The 26,374-nt window shown below is 41.1% G+C and overlaps 2 protein-coding genes across 7 annotated transcripts in view; one reads left to right on the top strand and one right to left on the bottom strand.

The window, feature by feature from the left end:
• LOC143280260 (uncharacterized) overlaps window positions 1-18,131 on the top strand; it is an 84,112-nt gene extending 65,981 nt beyond the window's left edge. The window contains exons 5-13 of the mRNA XM_076584891.1: window positions 2,057-2,323; window positions 2,844-3,297; window positions 4,337-4,497; window positions 5,490-5,646; window positions 8,640-8,695; window positions 9,595-9,656; window positions 10,326-10,463; window positions 12,299-12,375; window positions 12,681-18,131. Of these exons, the coding sequence (XP_076441006.1) occupies window positions 2,057-2,323; window positions 2,844-3,297; window positions 4,337-4,497; window positions 5,490-5,646; window positions 8,640-8,695; window positions 9,595-9,656; window positions 10,326-10,463; window positions 12,299-12,375; window positions 12,681-12,696 (1,388 nt within the window). The 3' untranslated portion in view covers window positions 12,697-18,131. The remainder of the gene's footprint in view (window positions 1-2,056; window positions 2,324-2,843; window positions 3,298-4,336; window positions 4,498-5,489; window positions 5,647-8,639; window positions 8,696-9,594; window positions 9,657-10,325; window positions 10,464-12,298; window positions 12,376-12,680) is intronic.
• Window positions 18,132-21,842: 3,711 nt separating this feature from the next.
• Window positions 21,843-26,374, bottom strand: part of LOC143279853 (lysine-specific demethylase 4A-like) — a 153,054-nt gene continuing 148,522 nt past the window's right edge. For all 6 annotated transcript variants that reach the window (XM_076584093.1, XM_076584094.1, XM_076584092.1 and 3 more), the window contains 4 exons: window positions 25,360-25,530; window positions 24,450-24,569; window positions 23,715-23,807; window positions 21,843-22,134 (listed from right to left, as the gene is read on the bottom strand). In XM_076584093.1, coding sequence (XP_076440208.1) covers window positions 22,015-22,134; window positions 23,715-23,807; window positions 24,450-24,569; window positions 25,360-25,530 — 504 coding nt within the window. In that variant the 3' untranslated portion in view covers window positions 21,843-22,014. The remainder of the gene's footprint in view (window positions 22,135-23,714; window positions 23,808-24,449; window positions 24,570-25,359; window positions 25,531-26,374) is intronic.

Below are 26,374 nucleotides of genomic sequence, written 5' to 3'. Positions count from 1 at the left end.
GGGGGGGATATATATATAAAAAAAAAAAAAAAAGAAGGAAAAAATCCAGATATTCACAAAATGTGGATATTAGGCCTTCTTTGAGCGGAGGAGATAACTGCTTGGAAATAATTTGATTTAAAAAAAGAAGAAGAAGAAATTTTAATTAGCCCAAGACAGGCAGATGGATGTGACATCTTATATTTATAAGTAATAAGATGGGGATGGGTTGTTAAAAATCAGATTGTTTGTGTGTATTAATATAAGTATAAAGATAAGTTACCTTAATAGCAACATCAAACTGTGCAATAATCCCAATGTATTATGTGTGTCTGTGCTAACCAGCTACCGGAAAGATTATTGTTAATGAAGACAAGATAAACAAAGTCAGCAACAAACATCAGTAAAAGTTACTAAAACAGTGAAGACAACCAGTAGTTGGTCTTTTCTTCATTTTTAAATGCAAACATGTCTTTTTAAAAAATAAAGTTCATACGATATGATTTTCAAGTCTCAAAAGCCTGTCAGTGTAAACAAATTGCCCGAAAGTGATAAATCTTAAGTCAAAAAGTAGTTTTAGAGATAGTATAGGATATGATTTTCAAGTCTCAAAAGCCTGTCAGTGCAAACAAATTGCCTGAAAGTGATAAATCTTCAATCAAAAGTGGCTGGCAAAAAGATGCAGCAGATTCTATTATTATTACAGTCACAATGCATTGTGTGCATCTGTGCCTGCCAGGTACAGGAAAGGTGACTGTTTTTCTCTTTCCACCTCTTGGTTCTGTGAATAATGAGTTACTTAATGTGAAGGGACAGTGTGAATAATGATTTACTTAATGTGAAGGGACAGTGTGAATAATGAGTTACTTCATGTCGAGGGACAGTGTGAATAATGAGTTACTTAATGTGAAGGGACAGTGTGAATAATGAGTTACTTCATGTCGAGGGACAGTGTGAATAATGAGTTACTTCATGTCAAGGGACAGTGTGAATAACGATTTACTTCATGGCAAGGGACAGTGTGAATAATGAGTTATGTCGAGGGACAGTGTGAATAATGAGTTACTTCATGTCGAGGGACAGTGTGAATAATGAGTTACTTAATGTGAAGGGACAGTGTGAATAATGATTTACTTCATGGCAAGGGACAGTGTGAATAATGATTTACTTCATGGCAAGGGACAGTGTGAATAATGAGTTACTTCATGGCAAGGGACAGTGTGAATAATGAGTTACTTAATGTGAAGGGACAGTGTGAATAATGATTTACGTAATGTGAAGGGACAGTGTGAATAATGAGTTACTTCATGTCGAGGGACAGTGTGAATAACGAGTTACTTCATATCAAGGGACAGTGTGAATAATGAGTTACGGTACTTAATGTGAAGGGTCAGTGCGAATAATGAGTTACTTCATGGCAAGGGACAGTGTGAATAATGAGTTACGGTACTTAATGTTAAGGGACAGTGCGAATAATGAGTTACTTCATGTCAAGGGACAGTGTGAATAATGAGTTACTTAATGTCAAGGGACAGTGTGAATAATGAGTTACAGGTACTTAATGTGAAGGGACTGTGTGAATAATAAATTACTCAATGTCAAGGGGCAGTGAGAATAATAAATTACTTATTGTCAAGGGACAGTGTGAATAATCAGTTACTTAATGGCAAGGGACAGTGTGAATTATGAGTTTCTAAATCAGTAAATGTCAAGGGACAGTGTAAATAATGTTTCCTAATATCAGCAGATAGTGTTACAGCCATACGTTTTTTTGTTGTTTTTGTTTTATTTCCTATGACAAAATAAGGTCATCATGTTTGTGGTAAGCTGAGTACAAGAGTTTATTTCCCTGTGTGAAATTATATGACGTTTATGCGAGTGTGTGTAGGAGTGGATGTTACACTTTGAAGTGACGAATGAGACAACAAGAAGCTGCTTTGAAGGAAAAAGACATGTAGCATTATTGCCTGCCTGGTCTTTTGTTTCAAGATGTAATTGAAGGTTTTCCAGAAGTGAAATCTAGGCTGTGCAAAACAAAGGAATGTGTTTTCATGACTGTCCACTTGCCCTTTTCCAGTTTCTTCCACGCACGTGCGGCCGGTCATCGTGCCCCCCAGCCCCATCCCCAACGCCCGCCAGCCCTCCCCCAGACCCCAGCCCCGCCACTCCCCCAGCCCCCAGCCCCCCAGCCCCTTCCCCAGAGCGGAGGAGAGCCAGGAGGCCCCCCCACCCCCGACGGAGGTCCAGCGCCGGGGTGTGTCCATCAGCTCCTGTGGGGAGGACGAGGAGGTCAACACCTCTGGCTCAATCACACAAGTGCCTCGACGTCAGGTGGTCATTTCAGGTACGTCCACAGCGTTTTTATCTGCTTGACCTTTAAAAAAAAAAAAAAAAAAAAAAATTTATCCAGTCTTTTTTGGTGTGAGAAAAAGCTGGGATTGTTCATGTTTCCATTTTATGACCCAATGATCGGTGACACAGGTGGCGGTATCATGAACTATGCATTGATCTTGTGCTTGTGTAGATGATCAGACAAAAATATTATCTCCAGCCCTAACCCACCTTGAGCTGTGACCAGGATTTAAACTGAGGACCTTCAAAATGAAAATGTAATACTTAAACCACACTCCTGTGTCTTCTGTATTTTTTTCATGGATTGTATTTTGTGGTATTCCATTTCTTTCAATGCTTTATCATGTAACAGTTTGTTAACTGTATGTTGTGGTATTACATTTCTTTCAAATCAACGCTATATCATGAAACATTTTGTTTATTGTATGTTGTGGTACTGCATTTCTTTCCGACGATAATGTTTTGTCTTGAATATTATCAGTACTGTGGAACTGTTATTTTGTCCACTGTAGATGCCGCACCTGTACAGATTATGCAGTCGGAGTCTCTGGCGATTGCCGATGATGACGACGATGAGGAGCTGAGTCATGTGATATACCAGGACGACGCCCAGTCGGGCAGACCCTACCCCCCTTACGAAGCCGTCCCAGCCTGTGAACCAGACCTGTCACGTCGGCCCAACAAAAGTGCCCTGAAGGGGGGCTCCGGTCAGGGTGGCATCATGTCCCCTGCCCCTCCCCCGCCTCCCTTCCCCACCTCCTCCAGCCTGTCCCGCCCCCTGGAGACGTCCCCCACTGCACCCGACGTGTCTTTCAACCTGTCTATGAACCGCTCAGGCCTCCCCCAACCTGGGAGCGGCGGCTGCTGGCCCTGTGTCAGGCAGACATGTTGGCATCGTCATTCCACGCCCACAGCTGGTGGCCACCCAGTGAGTCTGCTGGACCTTGGGGGTGGGGGTGGGGGTCTGTTAGGATTGGGGTGTATTGTAACAATGGTCGTGTCAGTCAGTGTGTGTGGTCATATTTGTCAGTGCATGTGGTCATATTTGTCAGTATATATGGTCGTAATTGTCAGTGTATATGGTCATATTTGTTAGTGCATATGGTCATTTGTCAGTGCATATGGTTATATTTATTAGTGTATGAAGATGTGCTGTTTCCCAGTAGTATGATCCCCAAGTTTGAAGCTCAGTGATCAGGCCCAACATACACACACTGAAACATTCCGCTGATGATTAGTGATATGTATTTTGCCATATTTTCTATTGTATTCTCACTGATACTGAAGCAAAAAAATTACTTGAAGCAAAAAAGTCTGATAATAAATGGTAATTTCTAAAGTGCTTGACTTTCAGAGCCCAATTCTAAAGTATTTTCATCCTCACAAAATAAAAATCCATCATTTTAATATAAAATGAATACCTTCTTTACAAAATACACTTATAGTCTTTTTGTGTTCATGGACTGCAGTTTCTGTCAAAAGACAATGAACAGAATTTATGTCATATGAACATGGCTGTTAGACAGATGGCTGACAGACTCTTTTGCACATGAAATAAAAACCATCAGTATCCTCTTCACAGCAAGAGGTGACCTTTGTTATATCCAAAACTTAAAAAATCAGAACAGGCTGATAAGCCAGGGGAAATAATTCATAGCCAGATCCCATTCAGCAGTTGTCCATGGTACAGTAATGTGGAAGCCACTGTTACTCTGAGCCAGCCATCAGTGACAAAATGTTTTTGCATTAATACCCTTCTCTCCTTCAGGTGTCCGTACATTAGACTGGTGTTGGTTGCAATGAATAAGTTAGCCAGGCAAGGGAAAATTCTAATTCTTATTTGAACAAATACAGCTACTTAGGTAATGCATGATTTTTGTGAGTACACTGTTTATTGATTGTTGAGATGTGTGAATAAAGATGAGTGTTATGTTGCTTGTTAGAGCTGTTGTTGGAGGTTTTCCTTCGGTTTGATTTTTAAAAGCTTTTCATTTTGGTTTTTCAGAGGTGCTGGTGAAAGTGATAAGGAAAACATGGCTCCTCCACCTCCTCCCCCTGTTCTGCCCCCCTACCCCCAGCAAATACAGCCTGACTATGACAATTTGCCAGACGACGACTCTGATTCTGACAGTGGAGAGATTCAGTACAGAGACGATTATGAGGAGAGTAAGTTGTTCTTTGCCATTGATCTTGTGTTTTTGAGTACCTGTGATTATAGGTCAAACAAATGAAAAATTGTTTATTTCTTAGAATTGCCATGAAGGATTCTGATAGGGATGGGGGTTGGTCTGATGAATGTTTGAGGGCAGTACTTAAGAACCATATGAGCAATGGGATAAGATGTTTGGTATTGATGTTTGGGGATAAGGTGTGTTATTGTCTCTGTAATGGTGACAGACAGTGACAAGAAGCTGCTTAGTCCCAGTCAGACATGAATCTCCAATGTAAAACTAGAATCTTGTATTCAGAATTTATGTTTTTGTAAAAAAAAGGAGGACATTGTTGCTGCATTGTTAGATCAAAGACAGGTGTATGACCGTGATAGCTACACTGAGAACTGTTGTGCTCCTTTCATGTCTGTTGCTCTTACTCACGTTCAGGTATGCAACGTTTACAAGGGGGATCAGCTGTTGCTTTCAGATATTTGATCAGTCCCGTAAGTTTTCACTTTTTGTCGACCAGTCGGCTTCCGTGACAGTGTCAACTTAGCCAGAATACACTAAAGGCTGTGACACGGCAGGGACAGCAAAGATATTGTATTGTATTATAATACTCTTTTTTTTATCACAACAGATTTCTTCTGTGTGTGAAATTCAGGCTGCTTGTCGCTACACTCAAGAGCACCACCCATTTTTTTGGTATTTTTTCCTGCCTGCAATTATATTTGCTTTTTCTACAGGATTTAGCCAGGGAAAACCCTTTTGTTGCCATGGGTTCTTTTACATGCGCTAAGTGCATGCTGCACAAAGGACCTCAGTTTTTTTGCCATATCATCCGAATGACTAGCGTCCAGACCACCAATCAAGGTCTATTTTGAAGGGGAGAAAATACTGACGACTATGGGATTTGAACCAGTACGCTCAGATTCTCTTGCTTCCCAGGTGGACGTGTTACCTCTAGGCCAACACACTCTTATGGTGTGTTTTCTGTGTCCACAGGCTCGTTGGCGGCCAAGGTGGCTCGTCAGGACAGTCTAGCCCGTTTCCTGAGCAACCGGCCAACGAAGCAGGACCTGGAGGAGAAGAACATCATTCCTGCCCACTCTGAACGGGAGAAGGCAGACCTCAGGGAACAGATCGGCTCCAAACTTACCAGGTTGGCAGTGTGTGTGTCTGGGCACTGGAGTGGGATATAGGTTGGGTGGTTGGAAGGGATGATGATGATTATGATGAGGGTTAAGATGTGGATGCTTATGTAGTGCCAGGCGTGAGATTTTTCCGACTACAGTCGGATTTCCGACCGAAAATTGGCTCCAGAGGCCATTTTTGAGATTCGCGTAAATCTGTTGGGAAAATCGGAGGGGTGGAGTGGGGGTGAGGGTTTTCCCTGACCCACAAAGGTTGCACGAACGTTGTCTGACCGATCGACAAGACAGACCCACAGTGTTTGTTAAAATACCCCAAGTTTGGATAAGTGAACCAATTGAGAATAAGTGTTCCGTTGCTCCTCTGTCATCATTCAGCTTATCCGTATTCGGTCGGGAATTACAAAACTCACTCGCGGGCTTCATGACTTGCAATGATACCCGATTTCGTCGATCGTCTTCAGTCACTGACAAAATAAGAAAACTCGCAAAAGATTAGAGGATTTTTGCAGCAGAGATCGATAAAGGAATGAATAATAAGTGGAACTGGGTCTGGCAAGATGAGATCGTGAAAACAGAAGTGAAGAATAAAAAAGAAAAAGCTTTACGGGTAGGCGACGCCATTCACAAAGTTGACACCGCGGGCAAGGCCAAGTGCGATTGGTGTCAGATTGTACAGGTGCAAATCTTCAGTCTGGGCACGGAAATCTGTTTTCACATTTGCATTAAAAACGGAGCGTCCGTTTTCTAGAAGAAAAAAGAAAGAAAGAAAAAGCCGATGGGCCGTTCTATATCGTTTACCGATGATCTGTCAAAAATGAAAACGGAATGCTCTTTCGAAAGCGTCATTTGTTGACCCCTTGATAGGCGATCCAGTGACTTGTCAGAGCACCAAAATTGAAGTCTGAAAGTTTCCTAAAGCACTGTGAAAAGCATGCACGCGCGCACATGCACGCACATGCCGTTGATCACACACACACACACACACTCGCGCGCGGCACAGACATTTGAGCGCATGCGCACACACACACACAAACTTGAGCGCACGCACAGATACATCAGTGTGTGCGATCTCCATCCCTGTCAAGCCACAAGGGCCATGGGTACATCTGCTTGACCCTCTGTTCGTTCAGCAGAAGCTGCCAGTGTTTGCCACTGTAGCACAAGTAACATTCAGTGTTGGGATTGAAACAGAAACTTTGTAGCAACTTATTGATGTCAGTGCCTTTTCTGACACAGCCACAGCCGGTGCTTCTGTAGCACAGACAGCTCATGGCAAGAGTCAGTGTATTTAGATTTGAGACCTATAGCCGGCCAGATTACTGAAGTTATACACGCATGCACAGACACAGAGCTGAATTGAATGCGCGTGCGCGCGCACGCAGACATGCACGCGCGCACACACACACACACACACACACTCTTTGAAAAAAACAACACCACATGAATGCCTTCACATATACACATACTCTGTTTCTTATTTTCTCTCTCTCTCCTTCACACTTGCACATGTGCACACATAATATTATGAGCACTCACACAATCACACAGAGCTTAATAATATGCACATGCGCGTGCACACTCACACACACTCTCTTTCAAGCACACACACACACGCACACACACACACACACACACACACACACACACTCACACTCACTCACTCACTCACTCACACAAAGAGTTTAACACACAGAGAGTTGTATTTAAAGCAGTGCATATGCATGAACTTGAACTCTTTCCTCCCATGTCCAGACCAACCCCTATTCTCAATCTCTTTGTCTGTCTGTCTGTCTCTCTTTCTCACATTCACAGAGTTGCATTGAAACCACACACACACATACACACACACACACACACACACATGAGACACGATTTTGAAAATCATGCCCCCAAGGCTGACTTTACAGGTTTGGAAGCAAAAACACTTCCATTTAGGAAGAATTGGACTGATTTTTTGTCTTCTGTGGGTTGGAATACCTCAGCAGCATTGGTGGCCCGCAAGTGCAGATTTTATGGTTTGAAATTGAGAAAAACCTTCAGCTTCAGGGGGCTTTGCCCCCAGGCCCCCACCTTTCAGACTCCATCACAATTTCCCAATCTCATGCCTGAGTGCCTATCCTTGGTCGGAGACCAAGATCTAAGGGCTTCACAAACAGTCATTTGCACAACGACGGGGCGCTGATCATTCCTTTCCTGTGTCATTCAATCAAGTTTTAGTCACGCACACATATACTCATAGACATACAGATATGTAACATTTTATGTGTATGACCATCTTATTTGTGATATGTTGTCAGTGTGTGTGTATATATGTATACAGCGCGTTCAGCAAAAAAAAGAAGAAAGGTTATGTTTCAGAGTTTTATGTGGGTGGCACCACCATCTTAGAAACAAAAAAATGCATTCATAAGTTGGTTTCATTTATTCTTTCGGTTGCAAATCCATGAGTGTGGTTGGTGATAGTGATTACTTTGTGTATCGACCAAAAGGGCATGGTGTCTGTACCTTGAGAGACGATGGAGACATTGTACCTTATAAATAGCTATGTAACAAAGGTCCTTAAAAGCCAGTCTGAGTTTTAACATTTCTGATTTTTAACAAAGCGCAGTGATTATCAGTTTTATTTTACTTGAATTCTTTGTTAAAGATTTTATTCAGATACTTAGGAATCATTCATTATCTTTCAGATACATAAACCACCACACATGCATGTGAGTGCTTAACTACACACAGATAAGTGTACAATTACAATACATAACTGTGAAACTGACTGTTAGATTGTGTCGAAGTAAGCATTCTTTATACAACTTGATGTAAGTACTCAGTCAGCTGTGTGCAGCAAAAACAACACCCCAAAAAATGTCCATATATATTGTGCATGAGTGTATTCAGAAAGTGAATAATCTCCTGAATGTATTAGCATAACGTGTCATCTGCAGAAAGCAGTGTTTGTGTTGACAGGAGAAATGACTGACCATGCTGTGTGTGTGGTTGATTTCAGGCGATTGAGTTTGAGGCCCACCCTTGAGGAGCTGGAGAACAGGAACATCCTGCACAGTAAGTACCACAGTCACTTATTGTTCCTCCATGTCCACATGTTGTTGCTTTGAAGTCTGTTTTCATTACGTGGTAAAAGCAAGCTTCTTTACAAAGGCACCAATATTAAAGTCCAAGGAATTGCCTGATTTGAAATTTCCTTCTTGGAACCCCATTCTGGCAACAAGAATAACAGGAAATAATAATAATGATTATCCCAAAGTTAATATTTGGTACATTTTTTAGAAGAACTGCAGGATCGTAAAAAGACCATATACACACAAATCTTCACATTCTAGGTCTTACAGAGTTTTGATATTTCTGAATGTTTCAGGTCAGATTGTATTTTATTTATTTGTTATTTTATTTATTGTTGTTTTATGCTAAAAAGGTGTGGTAGGTAGAAATCATACTTTGTTCTGTGTATGTTCACTAAGTGGGGCAGTGAAACGTTTTTGATGAGCTCTTTGTAAATGAAAAATCAGTTTGAGCAGCTCCATGTGAATGAAGCAAGATATCAACAGTCACAAGAACAGGGCCCCACAGCAGTCACTATAACTTCAGAAGCTGTACTTCTGTGACTGAATTATATGTGGGTTTTAAGAAATTTGTTTCAGTTGTTTACATGTTAGAAACAAATATCTACTGCAGTAGAAATGCCATCATCAAGACCAGTTTCTGATTTATCCATTCTGTGTGCTCTGTACATATATATGTGTATGAATCAGCATCCATGTGTGTGTATTTCAACATGTGTTGCAAGTAAATTGTGTATGTTTCCGTGTGTGTAAAATGTTATATTGTAGAGGATCACTGTCTGTTGTATATACATCTACCTTCCTGGACAGTAGGTAGTTGTGTTGTTTGACCCAGGGAGAACTGCAGACTGGTGGTGTCACTTTGCCTCTCTTTCTTTACAGTTCAGTCCACAGATGACTATCAGAAAGAGAAGGAAGCCAAGCGACGGTTCCTGGTCAGAAAGGTGAGTGGGACAACATGGAGGGAGATGACATAACTCAGTCAGCAGTCACTGTAATAAAATCATCTCTGCAGAGTCTGTTGCACTATCTATAAGTTTTCTGGTGTTTTTTTTTTTTTAATAATTTTTTTTTTTTTTTTTAGGAATTAATATTTGTTCTGCTTAATTTTATCAGAATGATCATCAACATGTAATAGGCTTACTGGAAATATATTCACATGAAATTAGATTTAATTTAAAAAAGGAAATTTACATGATCCCACGCAAGAGTTAGTTTGGAGTAGACATCTGTCCATGGGAGTGTGCACTGGAATGATCATTGTAATGTATGCAGATTACAGATGCAGATTTCTTGTGTGCATATGACCTGATCGTGGCATATAGACTGCGTTGAGTTTGTGTGCATTGAGTTTGACCATCAGTTATTTGGTGTTATATACTGAACCATGTCAAACTGATGTAAACTAGGCATGTCAATTTGCAGACTGATAGGCCGATTTTACATCAGTTTGATTGGTAAATATATTTAACCAAACAGGGAGTGTGATGCAAACTGTCCACTCCCTCAAACATGGAAAGTGTATGTTGGCTGCATGCACAACAGTAGAACAGGACTGACTTATTGCTGACACACTACTGTAGAGTTGAGGGGTGACCATTGTCTGTGCACAGTTGAGTTTTCGGCCCAGTGTGGAGGAGCTGAGGGAGAGGAAGATCATCAAGTTCAACGACTACATTGAGGTGACGGACGCCCAGGAGTACGACCGCAGAGCTGACAAGCCCTGGACCAAGCTGACCCCCAAAGACAAGGTACACAACTCTCTTCTTCTCCTTCCATGCTCGTAACTTGCTTATATGCAATGAAATCAATATGTACATTCCATGTGGAACATTTTGAAGATCACTGTGGAAATGCATTCTCTCCTGGAAGAGCAGCCCTCACTCAGGACAGCAAGTTTTCTCCCTTGCTTTCCCCCATTTGTAAGTGTTTGAAAAAAAATTACAAAAAATACAAAATACAGAGTAAGAAAATGAAACTTTCAGAACTGGTTTATTACATGTTGGGCTATTATATATAAAAAAGATCATATTTCTCATCTTATTTTTACAGTTTTGTCATTATGTAAAAAAAATAATGCCTATTTTTCATCTGAATCACCATACCCATGCTCGCTTTCTGCACTAAATTCACTTTCTTCTTCATCATCATCCACCTCTTCGATGTCCGACCCTTCAGTTTGTATCATTTCAAGTACTTTGGAAACACTAAAATGTTGCCGTCACTGCCTTGTTCGCTCCGCAACATATTGAGGAGAACCTGCTTAAAACGCCACTTCGCTAACAGGCTGGCACGTGAGCAGGCGACCGGTCAGTGACTTTGTCAGAGTGTGTGTGAGACAGGCCACACATTACAGGGTGGCCAATCACACCATGCAGTTATGGAGTGACCCAGAATAGCGCACTCTGCTTGGCTAATCACAGAATCACGTTTACAGCGCATGATGAATTTTTATTTTTGGAAAATCATAAATGCTATTCAGCTATTCCATTCCATCGTCCGAATCCGAATACATTTTATGTAGGAATGCTCACGCATTCCATCGTCCGGAGAGAGTTAGCACAGAGAAATCTGTTGTGATTTTAAAAAAAAAGAGGTAAAAAAGTGATAAAACTGAATACAGTACAACACCAGTACCAAAGGGAAATGTCACATCTAACACTTTAAGATTTCAGGAGATGGGGAAGGAGTGCAGTGAGTCACTTGCAGGTTTAACTACCAAAGTAAAATGTAGCCTGTAGTTCAGGGTTCTGGGTTTGAAATAGGGTTGTGACATCATTGTGGAGTTAATTACACATTATTTGTGTATGACTGATCAAAGCCACTGAAAGAGGACATTTAAATACACACACACACACACACACACACACACACACACACACACACATTCATCTCTCTTTGCCACTTTCCCTTTGCATGCTCTCGTGATGAAGCGTGAGCACAGTTTTCTGGAAACAACATTTCTTTGGGTGTTGCCAGTTGTCCATGTTGGGGAGGGTTTGTGAAGGACAGTTTTTGGGTAGGGGAGACAAACAGTTTGAAATGTTCTTGCATACCAGGTTGGTGCAGTGTGTCCAGGCTCTGATTAGTGTTCATGTTGGTATACTGTGTTCAGCAAGTGATTCATGTTGGTATGCTGTGTTGAGCCAGTTTTTTATGTTGTTGTTCTGCATTCACTGTGATTCAGGCAGTTTTTCGTGTTGGTTTAATGTGTTCAGTCACTTATTTTCCCCATTATGTTGGTATTTTGTGTTCAGGCATTTGTCACGTTGGTATGTTGTGTTCAGCCAGTTTATTATGTTGGTATACAGTGTTCAGCCAGATTCATGTTGGTATACTGTCTTAAGATAGTTTTTGATGTTGGTATCCTATGTTCAGGCAGAGATTCATGTTGGTATACTGTTTTTGTTGATTTTTAATGAGGGGACACTGATTCATGTTGGTATCCTGTCAGTTTTTCAGTCAGTTTTAGATGTTGGTATACTGTGTTATGACAGTGATTCATGCTGGTATGCTGTGTTCAGTTGGTTTCTGATGTTGGTATACTGTGTAAGGACAGTGACTAATGTGGGGACACTTTGTACAGGCGGTGATTCGCAAAGAGCTGAATGAGTTCAAGAGTAAAGAGATGGACGTACATGAAGACAGTAGACATCTGACCAGGTGAGTATTGAGGTGCTTGTGTGAGAGAGTGTGTGTGAGTGATGTATTCTTTGTAATGAGCAGTAGTTTGCATATTTGTACAGTTAATCCATCTATTTGGCTGTATTTAAAGGATGATATAGTTCATGAAATGAGTTTGATTTTATGAAATGTTTTCATTACTTCAGTGAATAATATGAAATATTCAGTTCAAATCAAAATACTTTGCCCTTTGCCTCAGTATATACTTTATATATCATGAAATGAGTAAAGCAGATCCTGTGACCGTGTGGTGTCAGTAACGGTGTGTTGTGACTGTCGTGCAGGTTCCACCGGCCCTGAGGCGGTGAGGACAGTGGGTACAGACACCGGGCAGTGGGAGTGCAGGACACCCAGCCTCCATCAGGGATGACCGACGCCACCTCTCCTCAGCCTGTCTTCTTTCTCCACCTTCAGCAGCCACCTTTCTCTGCAGCCTTTTCTTCTTCTCCTGTTTGGGTGTGGGTGGGTGGTGAGCTGTCTGCTCACTCCTGCCTCACAGTGCTGTGATGGTGTCGGCAGTGAGTGGTGTGCTCACTGCTGTGTCAGAACTGTGTCATCAGCTGGGGCAAGGAGCCTGCTCACCTCTGCCTCAGTGAGTAATTGGTGAGCCGGCTGCTTGCCTCTGTTCCAGTGTAGCGTTTGCTCCATCCACCTGAAGTTTGGTGAACAATCCCTCACACACCTCGCTCTTGACGGGCCGCCACAGCACAGAATAATTGATAACACCTGATGGCTTTCAGTCACCAGTCATCACTTGACTTCACTCAACGTATGCATAGTTACCCTTCTTGTTGCTGTATCACTGGAAGCACAGCGGTGTCTACACCAAGCAGCCTCATCCACCAGCTCCTCTGCCTGACCTGGATGCTGTGAGGTCACTGCTTCTTCGGTTCAAGGATTGTTGAACAGCACAGTGCTAGCTGATCACTGTGCAGTGTGTTCTGGTTTATGAACAGTGACATGTTCCAGTCATGGAATGTGGAAATAGAAGCAGTTCATGCGTCAGGTGATGCAAGAGGTGCCCGGAGGGAAGACGAGTGGCTCTGCTGTTGTCCCATTTCTGGCCAGGCACCAGCACAGAGGAAACGGGGATGAAGGGTTTTTCTGTGGTAGGCTCTGCACTGCGGTTGGAAACATTTTGTTTCTTCACTCTATAAAGTAACTCACTTGTTCATACACAGTTCTTCAGACTTCTGTGTCCCCCTGACTGTTTTACTGAGGAGAGAGAGGGGGCGGTCAGGTGTGGAGAGGGGAGGTGTCAAGGTGGTGGGGTGGTGGGGGAGAGGAAGTGGTGGGTCAGATGGGTGGCTAACCTGGTAATGTGATGTGTTCAGTGGGGGAAGGGTGGGGGGTGCAAGGTGTTGTTTGATGAGGTTGTTTGGTGATTGTGGACATGCACAGACTTGTGGGATGCAAGTCACTTTTGGTATACACTGACTGTTGCATTTTAAACCTATCTTACACAGCCGTGATGCACTGCAGGAGGGTACATGTGGGACACCTCAGCCTCCTGCATTTTTGTTTTTTGTTTGTTTGATTCATTGTTTAACCAAAAGCATGTTTCTTCCCTCTACCCCTTTTCTTCCCTCTACACTCCTCCCCCTCCTCCCAACTCATCCGCCCATACAGTTTTTGCAAAATGCATGCTCATGCACCATATGATCATGTTTTATTTATTTTTGTAACTTCTTTTTCTAAAGATGAGATCATGTTGAGTACACTGTTGGTGCTTCTGTAGCGGCTTAGACTGACAGACATGACCTATTTTCTGTCGGTGTGTAGCCGGACCATAGTTAGTGTGGAGGGGCCACTGTTTGGGCTGTTGTCATGGGTGGGTAGCATTCCCAGTATGGGGGTAGCGGGGGGAGGGGGGGAGTACAGCATTCTGAGTCTTCACATGGAGATAGTAATGTTTTAATTGCTTGTAAGTTAGGGAACAAATGCTTGCCAACTAGAGAGCCTGTATGGCAGTGATCAGTACCATAGTTTATGAAGTGTTTTGAATTAAACTGTTTACAGTTTTGAGTGAATTTCTCCTGTTTTAGCTGAGGTCACACTCTGTTTACAGAACAAAAACCTGTTTACAGCTGTCATTTTAAATGTCCTACAGCATGTTGGACGGTGTCCATTGTCTAGCCTTTCACGCCTGGAGACAAGTCTCATTCCTCATTATTTTATTGCCTTCTGTGGCACCACTGTGGACAAGATTTCTGAAAAAAATTGAGAGCTAGCTGACCATTTTCTAAAGACAACTGTGAGGCGCCAGGAAGGTCAGGGATCTTTAAGTTTTTCAGGCGCCCATAAAGTGCTGAGGGGAGACCCAGTGAAGCTTGTTAAATGTTTCCTCACTTGTTCATGCATGACATTTGGGGAGCTGTTGGTAATTGAACTCATTTGAGCCATCTTAGTTAAGAATCAAATTCATACTAGAAATTATAGATCTTTGACCTTCAGATTATGAGTTTGATTTCATTTTGTTTCTGAATAACAGTTTGATTTTAAGAATTAAAGTCAGGGTGAAGGGCAGCATCCGAGATGTTTCTTTGGCTTACCAGTCAAAAAGCTTTGGCTTGTTTGGAAATCTCTCTGTCACCCATTTTCCTTCACTGTTCTGATGTCCATTACTTTCACTCCACGTTTGCTCCTGTTCATGCATCTTTGGGGCTGTTTTGTTTTCTTGGGGGAAGGGAATTTTTTGAAGAATGTGAATAAAAAAGAAAAAAAAGAAAAAGAAAAAAAAAGGAATGCCAACGGAAGAAGTTGTTCTTATGATGGAAAGAGCAAAGGTTTTTGCTTTGGTTTTAGTTCTGAAGACAGTATTTCAAAGGACAGACCCAGCTGATATTACTAGTGCTGCCTTGACAGACTGCACTGGAATAACAGAAGGTTGAAGTGGTGACGTGTTTTAATAGTTTACAAGGCAGAAAAGTTTGTTCAGAACAAAGGCAAGGGGTCCGATTTATCCATGGGAAACATTTCTATCAAAATTGTAGTTTATCAGAGCACTGTGAAATTAGATATAGTGAATCATCAAGATCTTTACAGAATCCTTTTAATTGTACTGAAACCTTTGGGCGTTCCTTTTAACTTTTGGCTGTCATGGTGTGGGATCAGGATCTGGGGTCAGTCTGTAGTGCAAGTAGATGGAGGCCTCTGCTGACTCCAGACTTGGGTCACCAGTCAGAAAGTAGTGCAGTGTAATATAGTGTGGGCCTTTCTGTTCTGCTTGGCCAGACCTACCTATATGGTCATTGGTGTGTGAGTGTGTGTGTGAACTTTTTAACATTTGATGCATTGTATGTGCGTGTACACTTATGATTTTTTATGTTTAATGCATGACATTAATTTAGAGTTTCTCCGTGATTTGATTTGTCCATGATAATGTTGACATTCCATCGTTAGCAGAAGGGTGAAAGGGGGGAGGGGGATGTGTTCCATTGAGCGAGAGAATGGCAGTTAAATTTATGTTGTGGTTAATGATGTCTGCGTGATTTTATCCCCCCATACAAATGTTGCCTGTTTCACAGAAAACTGTTACTCCAGAAAGTTGTTTGCGACAAGGGATGCAAAGGAAAGAAACACTGTGGTTCACTGGTAGTCAGAGGAAGATAAAATAGGAGTGGGAGTTTGGAAGACTTTTCCCTGTACATATTTTGCTTTCTCTTTTCAGGTGAGAATGCTTGGAGGTGTTTTCAAAATGTAATCTTCCATTGTTGTTCTTTGAATCACATTTCATGATCTCTTACTTTGTGCAGCAGTGATCAGGAGTGGGGAAGGAACAGGCATGATAGATGGGACTTATGTTCAGAGCTAGCAAAATGGCTGACATTTTCCTTCATTTAAGTAAATGGTATTCAGTAATTATAGGTTAACCTAATCTCTTTCAATATTCTGTGATCTGTTTGCATGTTAGTTGAGGCCTGCTGGTCACAGCTTTGAAGTTGTAATACCTTGAGGTCCAAGAAATCAGATCATGTGCATTGAGCAATACATTTTCCTGATCAAGACTGCCTCGGGGTCTGAGTGATACTTCTCTGCAAACAGTGAAACAGTGATGTGCTATGAGTTGCCATGAAAGTCAGGGAGCGGGGAGGAGGGGGTTGTGTGTGTGGGTTTTTATTTTTATTTTATTTTATTTTTTTATATATAACTCTGTTGAAGTACACGTTAGCAAGGAGGATGGTAGATGGACTGAGTGGTCTGTATGGTTTTGTAGTCCAAGAAAGTGTAATTTGTTTTATTTTAAATCGGACCATTTCTAGAAAATCATTTATTCATATTTCAGTACTTGACAGTTGTTGGGGTAGAAATATAAACATATTTCCCCCATAATCAGATTTAAGCATGGACAGGAAAACGTTTGCCCTTTTGTGTTGAATGCAGGAAAGAAAAAGGAGGAATGCATTAATATGCAATGCATTTATTGCCAGCCAAAACCTTACAACCATTGAACTGACTCTCTCCCTGTCTTGCTCAGGTCAACAAAGGTGCTTTTCACATTGTTCATGTTTCCCTGCCCTTTCACCACCACTATTGCTACACACCCCTCTTCAGGGGGACTGTGGAGACATGGTTTGTTTGGGAAAGTTTTTTTCTCCCTGTCCGTCACATTCTGTTTCGGCCATCATAGTTTTTACTGTATATTTTCAGAGCACACTTGGATTAAGTAATAATAGTTTATTCAGATTAATTTTCTCATTTCTTTTACATTTTTTGTTGTACTTTTGAAATCTGTGTTGGTTCTAATGACTCTTCCACCAGTATGTTTTCTAGAGCAAGACAGTAAAGTCAACTAATCGAGGAGTAACACTTTTTTGTTTGTGGAACTGCACTATGGACATCATTCACTACCAGAAAGATGGAAACCTTTGTTTCCACTAAGATAGAAATCTGTGTGTGACCTTGTTTGATAAAGTGATATTTAAAAAGAGGAAAAAAAAAATTTAGTTTTGTTTCGCAACAATCATCACAAACGTCAGTTTGTTTCTTTTGCGTATGCTTGTGGGCAGGAAAGGTCGTGATGGTGAATCTGTTTCTGTTCTGCTTCTGTTGTCCTGCAATTGAAGCCTGTTAATATAACCTATATTTTTACTTTTGCTATGCTTTTCTGTGTCCATCAGTGCTGTAACTTTGTCAAGCACCGGTGGTGGGTTAGGTTTACCGTTTCACAGCATACTTGGAGTGTCATGGTCAATCTGGAATGTTTTGTGTATTGCAATGTTCAGTGTCAAATTTTCACTCCAAGTTGTGGGTCTGTGTGTATGTGTGGAAAAGAAAAACGGAACCACCCCACCCTGTGAGTTGCGAAACTGGTGGGAAGGGAACCATTGTGAGAGTGGTTTTTACCTGGTTGCCTGAAGTACAAATGTTTTGAGAATCTGGATGCACAATGGCAGGGACAGCATTGCATCCCAACCCTTTCCGCTTGATACATAGGCACATGTAACGTTGAAATGATGCAACCTTTACTGTTGTTCTCTTCTTTTTGCAGCATTGTCCTTCCTTTCACATGTGTGCAACATCCTTCGTAAGACAGACTTTCTTGTAGGGGACACAAAACTTCCTCATTGAAATATATATTACGATGAAATATATATGTATGAACCTTTGTACATGCATATTTCTTTTATAGTGTGTAAATATTGATGATGCAGGAGTCTTTGTTATTATTTGTATGTATCAGTGAGGCAGTGTACAGTTTCAGTTGTCCGGAAATAAACGTATGAAGCTTTGAATGAGTTTGTGCACACCTTTAATTGTTAATGGACTGCTCTTTGTTATTGCACTACTCTTAGTTTCTTCCACATTGTATATGTTTGGTCAGAACCAGTATGTCCTCATTCCCCACTGGGGGTTCCAAAGGCTTTTTTCATTTAAAAGAAACACTCTGTTGCCCTTTGTTGTAAATGTTTTTCATTGGGTTTCTGCCTTTACTAGTTTTCCAAGTCTTAACATACTTGCACCATTTTACTGAGGAAAAAACCCTAGGTATTGAGGTTGTAAACACTGTAATGGGTACTACTTGTTCTAGTTCTATATCGGTGCACTTTAATATTTGGTATAATATTACTGTATGTCTGATTCAATGAGATCAGGGGGTTCTTGGCACGTTTTTGTCGAAGTGACAGTTTTCAATGCTGTACCACATCAATATTTGGGTTTTTAATCTTTTGTTAATAGACATGGGTTTGGCCTTTAGCATTGGATGGGTTTTAATTGTGACTATTCTCAGATTGTTTAAAAAAAGTGGCATTATAAGCCAGTTCCTGATAGAGGTGAAGATTTAAATACTAATAGTAGTGTTCTTCATCACAAAAGATCTCCGACATGTTTAACCAAGGGAGTGTGTATCCCTTCATTGCATTGTCATGTGTCCTCCTTACTTGCTTGTTTTATGTTAGCCTTTTTAACCAGGATTATTTTCACACATCCACACACGCTGCACAAATACTGCTGTCTGGATCTTGTTAAACACATCATGTCCTATTAAACACAAACATTTATTTTGAAACTGAAAATGTTCAAGGAAAAAAAGTATTTAAAAAAAACAACAGAAAAAGTAATCACAAAGTATGAAAACCAAGTATTACAGGGCAAGGAAAAATAGCAGTGCTAAAGGAGGGGGGGGGGGTCAAGGGGGTAGGGGAATTGTTCTCACTTCAGAAACTTGTATTGTGGTTTTCTTTTCTTCCCTAGAGTTTTGATTCATTTTTAGTCCAGAATACAACACTTCCTTTTTTTTTTTCCTCTTTGCCACATCTTTTAACACCTAATGCAAACAAAAAGGCAAGATTGTCTTTCCCTGTTTAACAGAGGGAGAGGATGGAAGGGGATTCACAGTAAGATCCTACAGCTCGCCCACGGAATGGAAATGTAATAATTTCATGTGAAGTGTTTTTAATCCAACACAACAAACAGCAGCACGTCTTTGAACAAAACAAACCTAACCAGGGGAGATTTCAGCCACAAAGCAAACAAGCAAAAAGACTAGACAGCTCTCAGCATGGAGCTGTCTTCAGCAAGCACTGTAGAAAAACTAACGACAGCAAGACATCATAGAAAGATTTTCTCAGCACTTACCACATGTAACACCCTCTATCGGTGAAAACAGTGGAAAATTAGAGCTGAATTCACATCAGATTTGTTATCACATTACAGTCTGCATTATGTCTTGTCCCAGGTGACAGTAAATCTGTCTTTGATCAACATTTCAGACACCTTTGGACATCAATTTGATCTCAAAAACCATCAAAACCCACAAGTGAGACCAGCTTGACAAATCAAAAATTGATGATGTGATCTCTCTAACAAGCACAGTTAAAATGTTTGGACACACCAGCTAATACACAACTGAAGACAAAAAGAAGAAAAAGAAACAACACTGAACTTCAAGGAAATAGAAAACACAATCTAAACAAATGAGAAAAAAATTTTGAAAAAAAACTGCCCTGAATGCAGATGAGAATACATGCTTGAATAAACTTTCTATGCCAGACAGAAGATATTGATAACACCAATTCACACAACTACATCCCTTGCAACTTTACAGCAGTAGAACATAAATATATCCACTTCAACTGCCTGCAGACAAAACAATTTAAAATATACGGTTGCATGAAATGGCTCCCATACCAACAGCTGTGTTACACAACTCAGAATGGTAGATATTACACAAGTCACATCAATACAACTATGACATGACAAAAACAATACTACTCTTGACATTACAAAGACACACATTTTACTGACTTGACAACAATGTGTTTCTAAGATAAAACTGTCAACAGAGAAGTAGACAACAGTAACACGTGTTTTCTATAAAAGCATTTCATACAATACTAATTTTTTAAGGCTACTCAAGAAGAAACCTCACACAAGACTTGAAGAGTTCCAAGTGCTCCCAACACAGGGCTGACGGAGAGAAAAAGTCTACTATATGTACACTGTTTGCTGCCACAACCATTATGCATTTATTTCAAGTGACCAGTGCCCATGCCTGCCTGCTTGCCTGCCTGCCTGCCTGTGGCCATCTTACTATGTACACACACACACGGCAGAGGACAGTGGGGCACCCTTTCAAATCTCCACACATCCTGGTTCGCATAAATAGAGTTCATGTCCATATGGAGTTGGGTGCTCTGTACAATCCTCGGTATCACAGACCTCATTATTTGCTATCTTCTCACACCCAACCCCATCTCCACTCTTCTGTCTTCTACAACCTTCATTCACAATCATAAATTCTGACACAAGCAAGACACATGTAACATAAAAATGACTCGACCACTGAAGAAAAAAAGCTGAGGGGAAACATGCCTGAGTACAAGGGAAATATCTAGCAGCCATTTTTTTTCATGGGGTTGCTTTGCATGCACCCAAAACAGATTAGCTTCCAGGGCACAGTCATCATAAAAGTGTCCACAATGGTGTACAAAGCTTTCGTTTAACACAGGCAATTCTTCAGAATTAAAGAACAGGTCACTGGTATGTTGTGTGGGCCAACTACTGTTTTCCCTGGCAGGCAAATCCTTGATCATGCTCAAAAACTGGTGGACTCAAATTTCCATTACTGCAAAATCCTGCTGATTTGAACTTTCTTCAAATCCTGCACAGGGTAAGTCCAACCGTAGTCCATCACTTCTTTCCAGCAGTTAAACATGAATATTCTTGGTGTCAACCTGATGCAAACACAAACTAAAAAAAAAAGTCTTATGAAATTCAAAGCAAAAGATTTAAATATCCTGTTGAATTCTGATTGTTCACAGGTCAATGTTTTAACAACACTATGTAGATAACAGTTATATCCAGGACCAATGTGATGAACAAAGAACTCAATGCCTATCAGCATCTTTCACTGCTCCACAGCTACCCAGAAGATGCCACACACCCTGCTGATGGGTAGGATCTATTGTTGGCTGACACACAGTAACAAGTCAGTCAAAATTAGTATGACTCACTGGCGTCCATTCTGTATCATTTGCCGGTATTCTCTGTATCTTTTGGTTCTTGAATTAAAACACAAACACACGCTGACCCTGCAACATTACAATTAAATCTTTTTCTTGAAAAGGTAACATGGGGGAGGGGGCACCATGACATACCTTTCAAGACTCAAATATGCAAAGGCAAGAAAAAATTTGACAGAAGAGTGCTGAAGAACTAACATTTTTTTTCTTTCATTAATCAATCAAAATATCTCAGTAACAGGACTGCAATTCAGTGCCTGTTGCAGGATCTGGAGCCACACTGAAATGATCAATGACCTATGATAAGTCTGTCTACATACATAAACATTTACACCCCCCACCCAAATTCCCCATGGTAGACTACTTTACAATGCTAAATTGAAAACAAAAAACAGCTGACCCCAATCCTTATCACATAGTTCATGCTTACTGAAAATCAAACAACTTTAAAAACCTCGGTTTTCACTAAAATTTAAAAACCTCGGTTTTCACTAAAATGTTCTATATTACTCTACATCTGCAAGTCCTCCAAAAGATATGGTTTGAGTTGGGTTTTTTCTTCTTCTGTTCTCTGGGGGAGGGGAAGGATAGCAGGGAGTGGGAGAGGGGTCAGAAAGACTTCAGACTGTTCATGACGATATGAAACCATTGTTCAGGACACATTAGGAGCCAGCATGGCCACATAGTCAATTTTCTTCTTTGGACGTGGTCCTTCCCGACTGGCATCCTGGTCTGGGTAAAACAGGCTGTACTTGCGCTCTGTGGCCACCGACTGAAAGCACACAGCACAAAATTGTGAGAAAAAAAAATCCACCTCTGCAAAACTTTTCAGTGTCTGGCATGACACCAAGACAGCAGCAACTGAAACAGAACAGGATAATTATTACCAGCCGCCGTGGCGAAGTGGTTAGCGTCGCGGACTGACGGCTGGGAGGACGCGGGTTTTTCGGCCCGTGGCCGGCTCCTACCCAGAGTTGAGTGTGCTGTGGGCTTAAATGGGGAGACTGGGACCACACAGTCGAGTGTCATCCACTTCAAGGATGCGTCTTTGGGTGTGTTGCTCTAATTACCTGACCAACACTGCAAGTGTCTGTATCTCTCGGGCCTGGTTAACGCCGGGATATCATTATGACAGGAAGCGTAGAGTACAGCCTTGTCACGCAGTCCCAAACCAAAATGGACCTCCATAGCAATATCGTCATCATCATCGTCATCCTCCTCCTCCTTCATCGTCATCAATATAAAAACAAAATAGTCTCAAAGTCTGTGGCCTTTCATGCCCTGCTCTCATGGTGACCTCAGTTTCGATGCCCCTCCACTTCCGTGCTTGGGGTGAGTCCTGTCAATGTCGTCAGTGTCGGCAGATTCATGGGGGGCTGTTGTTTGAGGGACGTGGTGGCGGTCTCCACTCTGGGAGAGACGCTCACTCAGTCTGGCTCCGCGACTAAGCCATTATTGTCGTTAGTAGGGGGCTTAGTAGGTGGTGTCCTAAGTACGTTAAAACAGAACAGGCACCACTGAACACCACCGAAGTGACTCAGCAGCAGTGCAGGGTCTCCTCTGGTGTGTGGCCTCCAGGCGACCTAACATCGATGGTTCCCTGTGGACTGCTGACGCTGGAACTGCGACGGACGAACCCGGGTGTGGCCGTGTACAGGGGAATCTAAATGAGCGGCGTGGGAGTAATGCCACTGAAACGGTGCAGATGATGGGGCAGCAAAAAAAAACAACAAAAAAAACAAAACAAAAAAACCAAAAAAAAAACAGGATAATTAACAACAGTGACATGTACATAGTTACAGATCATTGCAATTTGGCCAAGCAGAGCAAACCGATAGGCCTAGTTTGCATCAGTTTGACATGGTACAGTATATGACACCAAAATGAAACTATTCTTTTCCAAAAAAAATTTGTGTGTGCATGCACGTGTGCGCCGCTGTTTATTATTTGTAAAATGCCTATCTTAAAAGCAGCAGCTATACAAATTTAGTTTTCATTATTAATAAATGTTAATGCTTAATGTTACAGTGTCATAAGTATGTGAAACATTTACCCCTGTGACCAACAGAATTCCACACTTTTGCTTTCTTCTCACTGTCTTTGTCATTTTTACTTTCCTGACTGGTGTCTGCATTCAGTGGTATTATGTTTCACACATAGAAATCTGATCTGACAAAATAGTATGATACAATACATATAATTTACAACATGCCATGAGTCAACACAAAATCTAACAAGGTATCAGCATTTATTCATTCTTTTCCACAGGATAAGCATATGTTTCATGTTAAAAAGTCGTGACAAAGAGACAGGGGGATGATGCAGACAGAGGAATCTTGGAGGAATACTGACCAGTCGAGACTTGACAGACTTGGGCAGTTCCTCATCTTCTGTCCATAGCTCTGCACGCTTCAGTACCAGCTGGGAAGCATCTTCAAATTCCACCTGACATCACAGCAACTTCAGTGGTATTACACTGATAATAATGCATAATAATATAACCTTGTATTGTAGTTTTAAGTTTATTCAGTCATGTCTGCAAGACTGTCATGTATATTTTTCATGAATTATGTGAAAACTGAGCCAGAAAAAACTTTCAGTTATGGTCAAAAGACAGGTGCAATGATGTTTTTGTTTCTATTTCCCAATGAAACAGATTTCCTGAACACTGACATGACTTTCACTTCAAGCTTCATGCAGACATATTACCTCTATCAGTTTTCCAAAAACATGGATTACAACTGATGCAACTGAAGTAGTAAAATTACAAAATGTATAATTCATGCAAACAGTAACCCCACAGCATATGCTACCAAAATTTCCAAAAGAAAATTATAATCAAATATAAGGAGAGTTTTCAACCAAACATGCAACTGAAAATACTATCAACAGACCTTATCTCCCTTTTAAAAGGAAAAAAATCCACCCTCTTTTTTTTACCTGCAGGTTAGAAACAATTGTAATACTTCCATGTGTTAACTTATGTGAGCATGCTCCATAATAACTTTGTGTGTGTGTGTGTGTGTGTGTGTGTGTGTGTGTGTGTGTGTGTGTGTGTGTGCATGCACCCCAGAGATAAATACTCACCGTGTAGTCATCCAGACAGTTGACCCCCCGGAACACAGCGCCATACAGTTCCCCATCGGTCCACCTGACCTGGATGTGAGAGCCGACAGCAGGGGGACCTTCCCACCCACAGCTGTGACCCTGCAACCAGAACCCAACCCTTCACACTGATTCCCCTCACAGCATACAACAGCTTTACTTCCTTTCAGCGTGTCAAAGACTGATCCACATATGTTACACTACATCTGCTGTGATAAAAAAAAACACACCACCACAGAAAGCAAATGACAAAAATAAATTAAGAACAGAAATGGGCCAAAGTCAGTGAACCTGCATGCACCCCCATACACGTGATCTCACACAAGTGTGCAAATGCACACTTACAAACATACAAGAACAGTCAATGTCACCAGATCTGGCATAATTAAAAGAATTTTGGCACATGACACATTTCTGCTCAGGCCAGCCCTAACTACTAACACACCATAGCGTAACATTTATTCATTGGTCAGTGGCAGTAGTTCTGTACTTCAATATATATAAAATATACAATGCCACTGTTCTGCAAGAAGTAAATACTGCAGCATTATATCAGTTAGTCAGGCCATGATCATGGTGCCATACACAGCTTTTCTCTCTATTCATGTGGAATAAGTATCGGTGTATAAATGCATTACCTGTTTATAAACTTTCTCTCCTGAAGTTTTCAGAGCCACATTTTCAAGCCATCCCAAAGATCCACAGAGACTGACCAACCTGCTTCTTTGATATTACCGATCTGAGCAAGGTGTTCAGTCAGGACTGGTGAGAATTCCAACAGACAGGAGATAAAATGTTTCTCTTTCTGCTTTCAGAACACTGTTACTGCATGAAACATGTTGAGCATGTGGGTGAGTGACAGCATTCAAGACACCATGAGACGCAAACTCACCACAATGTCTTCAGGCAGAAGATCAAAGCTGACGGATCCATCATCAAAGTCAACTTCATACTGCTTATGACGTGACACTTCCACAATGTTGGCGTGATAGTAGCGTCCATTTTTGTGCTTGGCAATCACCTGACTCCCAACAAACAAGTCATCCAGGCGACGCTGCTTGCCCTAAAAACAAGATGCAAGTGAACATCAGATTTACAAACTGTTTGTCAAGGTTGTTCACACAGTACACGCTTCACAGGTTGTTCACACAATACACACTTCATTTCACACCACTTTCAATTTCAAGATTGTGTCAGAGTATGCAGACAGATCCATATTTACTACACCACATCTATTGGGAGAAAAAAAAAAGATGCCCGACCTTCACATAACGCAATATGTTGATCAAGCCTTGAGAATAAATCCTAGGTTTGTATAAAACAATAACACTAAAGTGAAATCAAATAATTCATGGTACTGAAGTGTCTGGGTTTGTTCCAATGTACCTTTTATTTACCTGTGTGCTAGCTGAATTGGTAGTGTAAGCAGCACTGACCTGAAGTTGTGTATCTTGTCAATGGAGCGAGTTACCACACTTTACTATTTGTTAATTCATAGTACAGTATATGACATCAAACAATAATCAGTAAATATAGTGAATGGAAAGAAAAGACAAATGATTAGGAAAAGGCCGCCACGCTCAGTGCATCTGCTTGTGCCCACACACATGTTCAAATGATAAAATACAGTCATAAACTTACCACCGTGATTGATAAAATACAATAGTACACTTACGACCAAGATTGATAAAATACAGTTATACTCTAACCATCATCACTGATAAAACACATAGTACTCTAGGCAACATCACCGAAAAAATACAAAAGTACCCTAAGCACCATCACTGATAAAATACAGCAGTTTAACTTTCCACTAAGACTGATAAAAATGCAATAGTACTCAAAGCACCATCACTTTGATAAAATACAGTAGTACTCAAAGCAAAGCACCATCACTGATAAAAATA

Source organism: Babylonia areolata, chromosome 3, assembly GCF_041734735.1.
Source record: "Babylonia areolata isolate BAREFJ2019XMU chromosome 3, ASM4173473v1, whole genome shotgun sequence".
NCBI classification, from domain to species: Eukaryota; Metazoa; Mollusca; class Gastropoda; order Neogastropoda; family Buccinidae; genus Babylonia; species Babylonia areolata.
The sequence above is the reverse complement of the archived record's forward strand: the minus strand, read 5'-3'. Positions and strand labels throughout refer to the sequence as shown.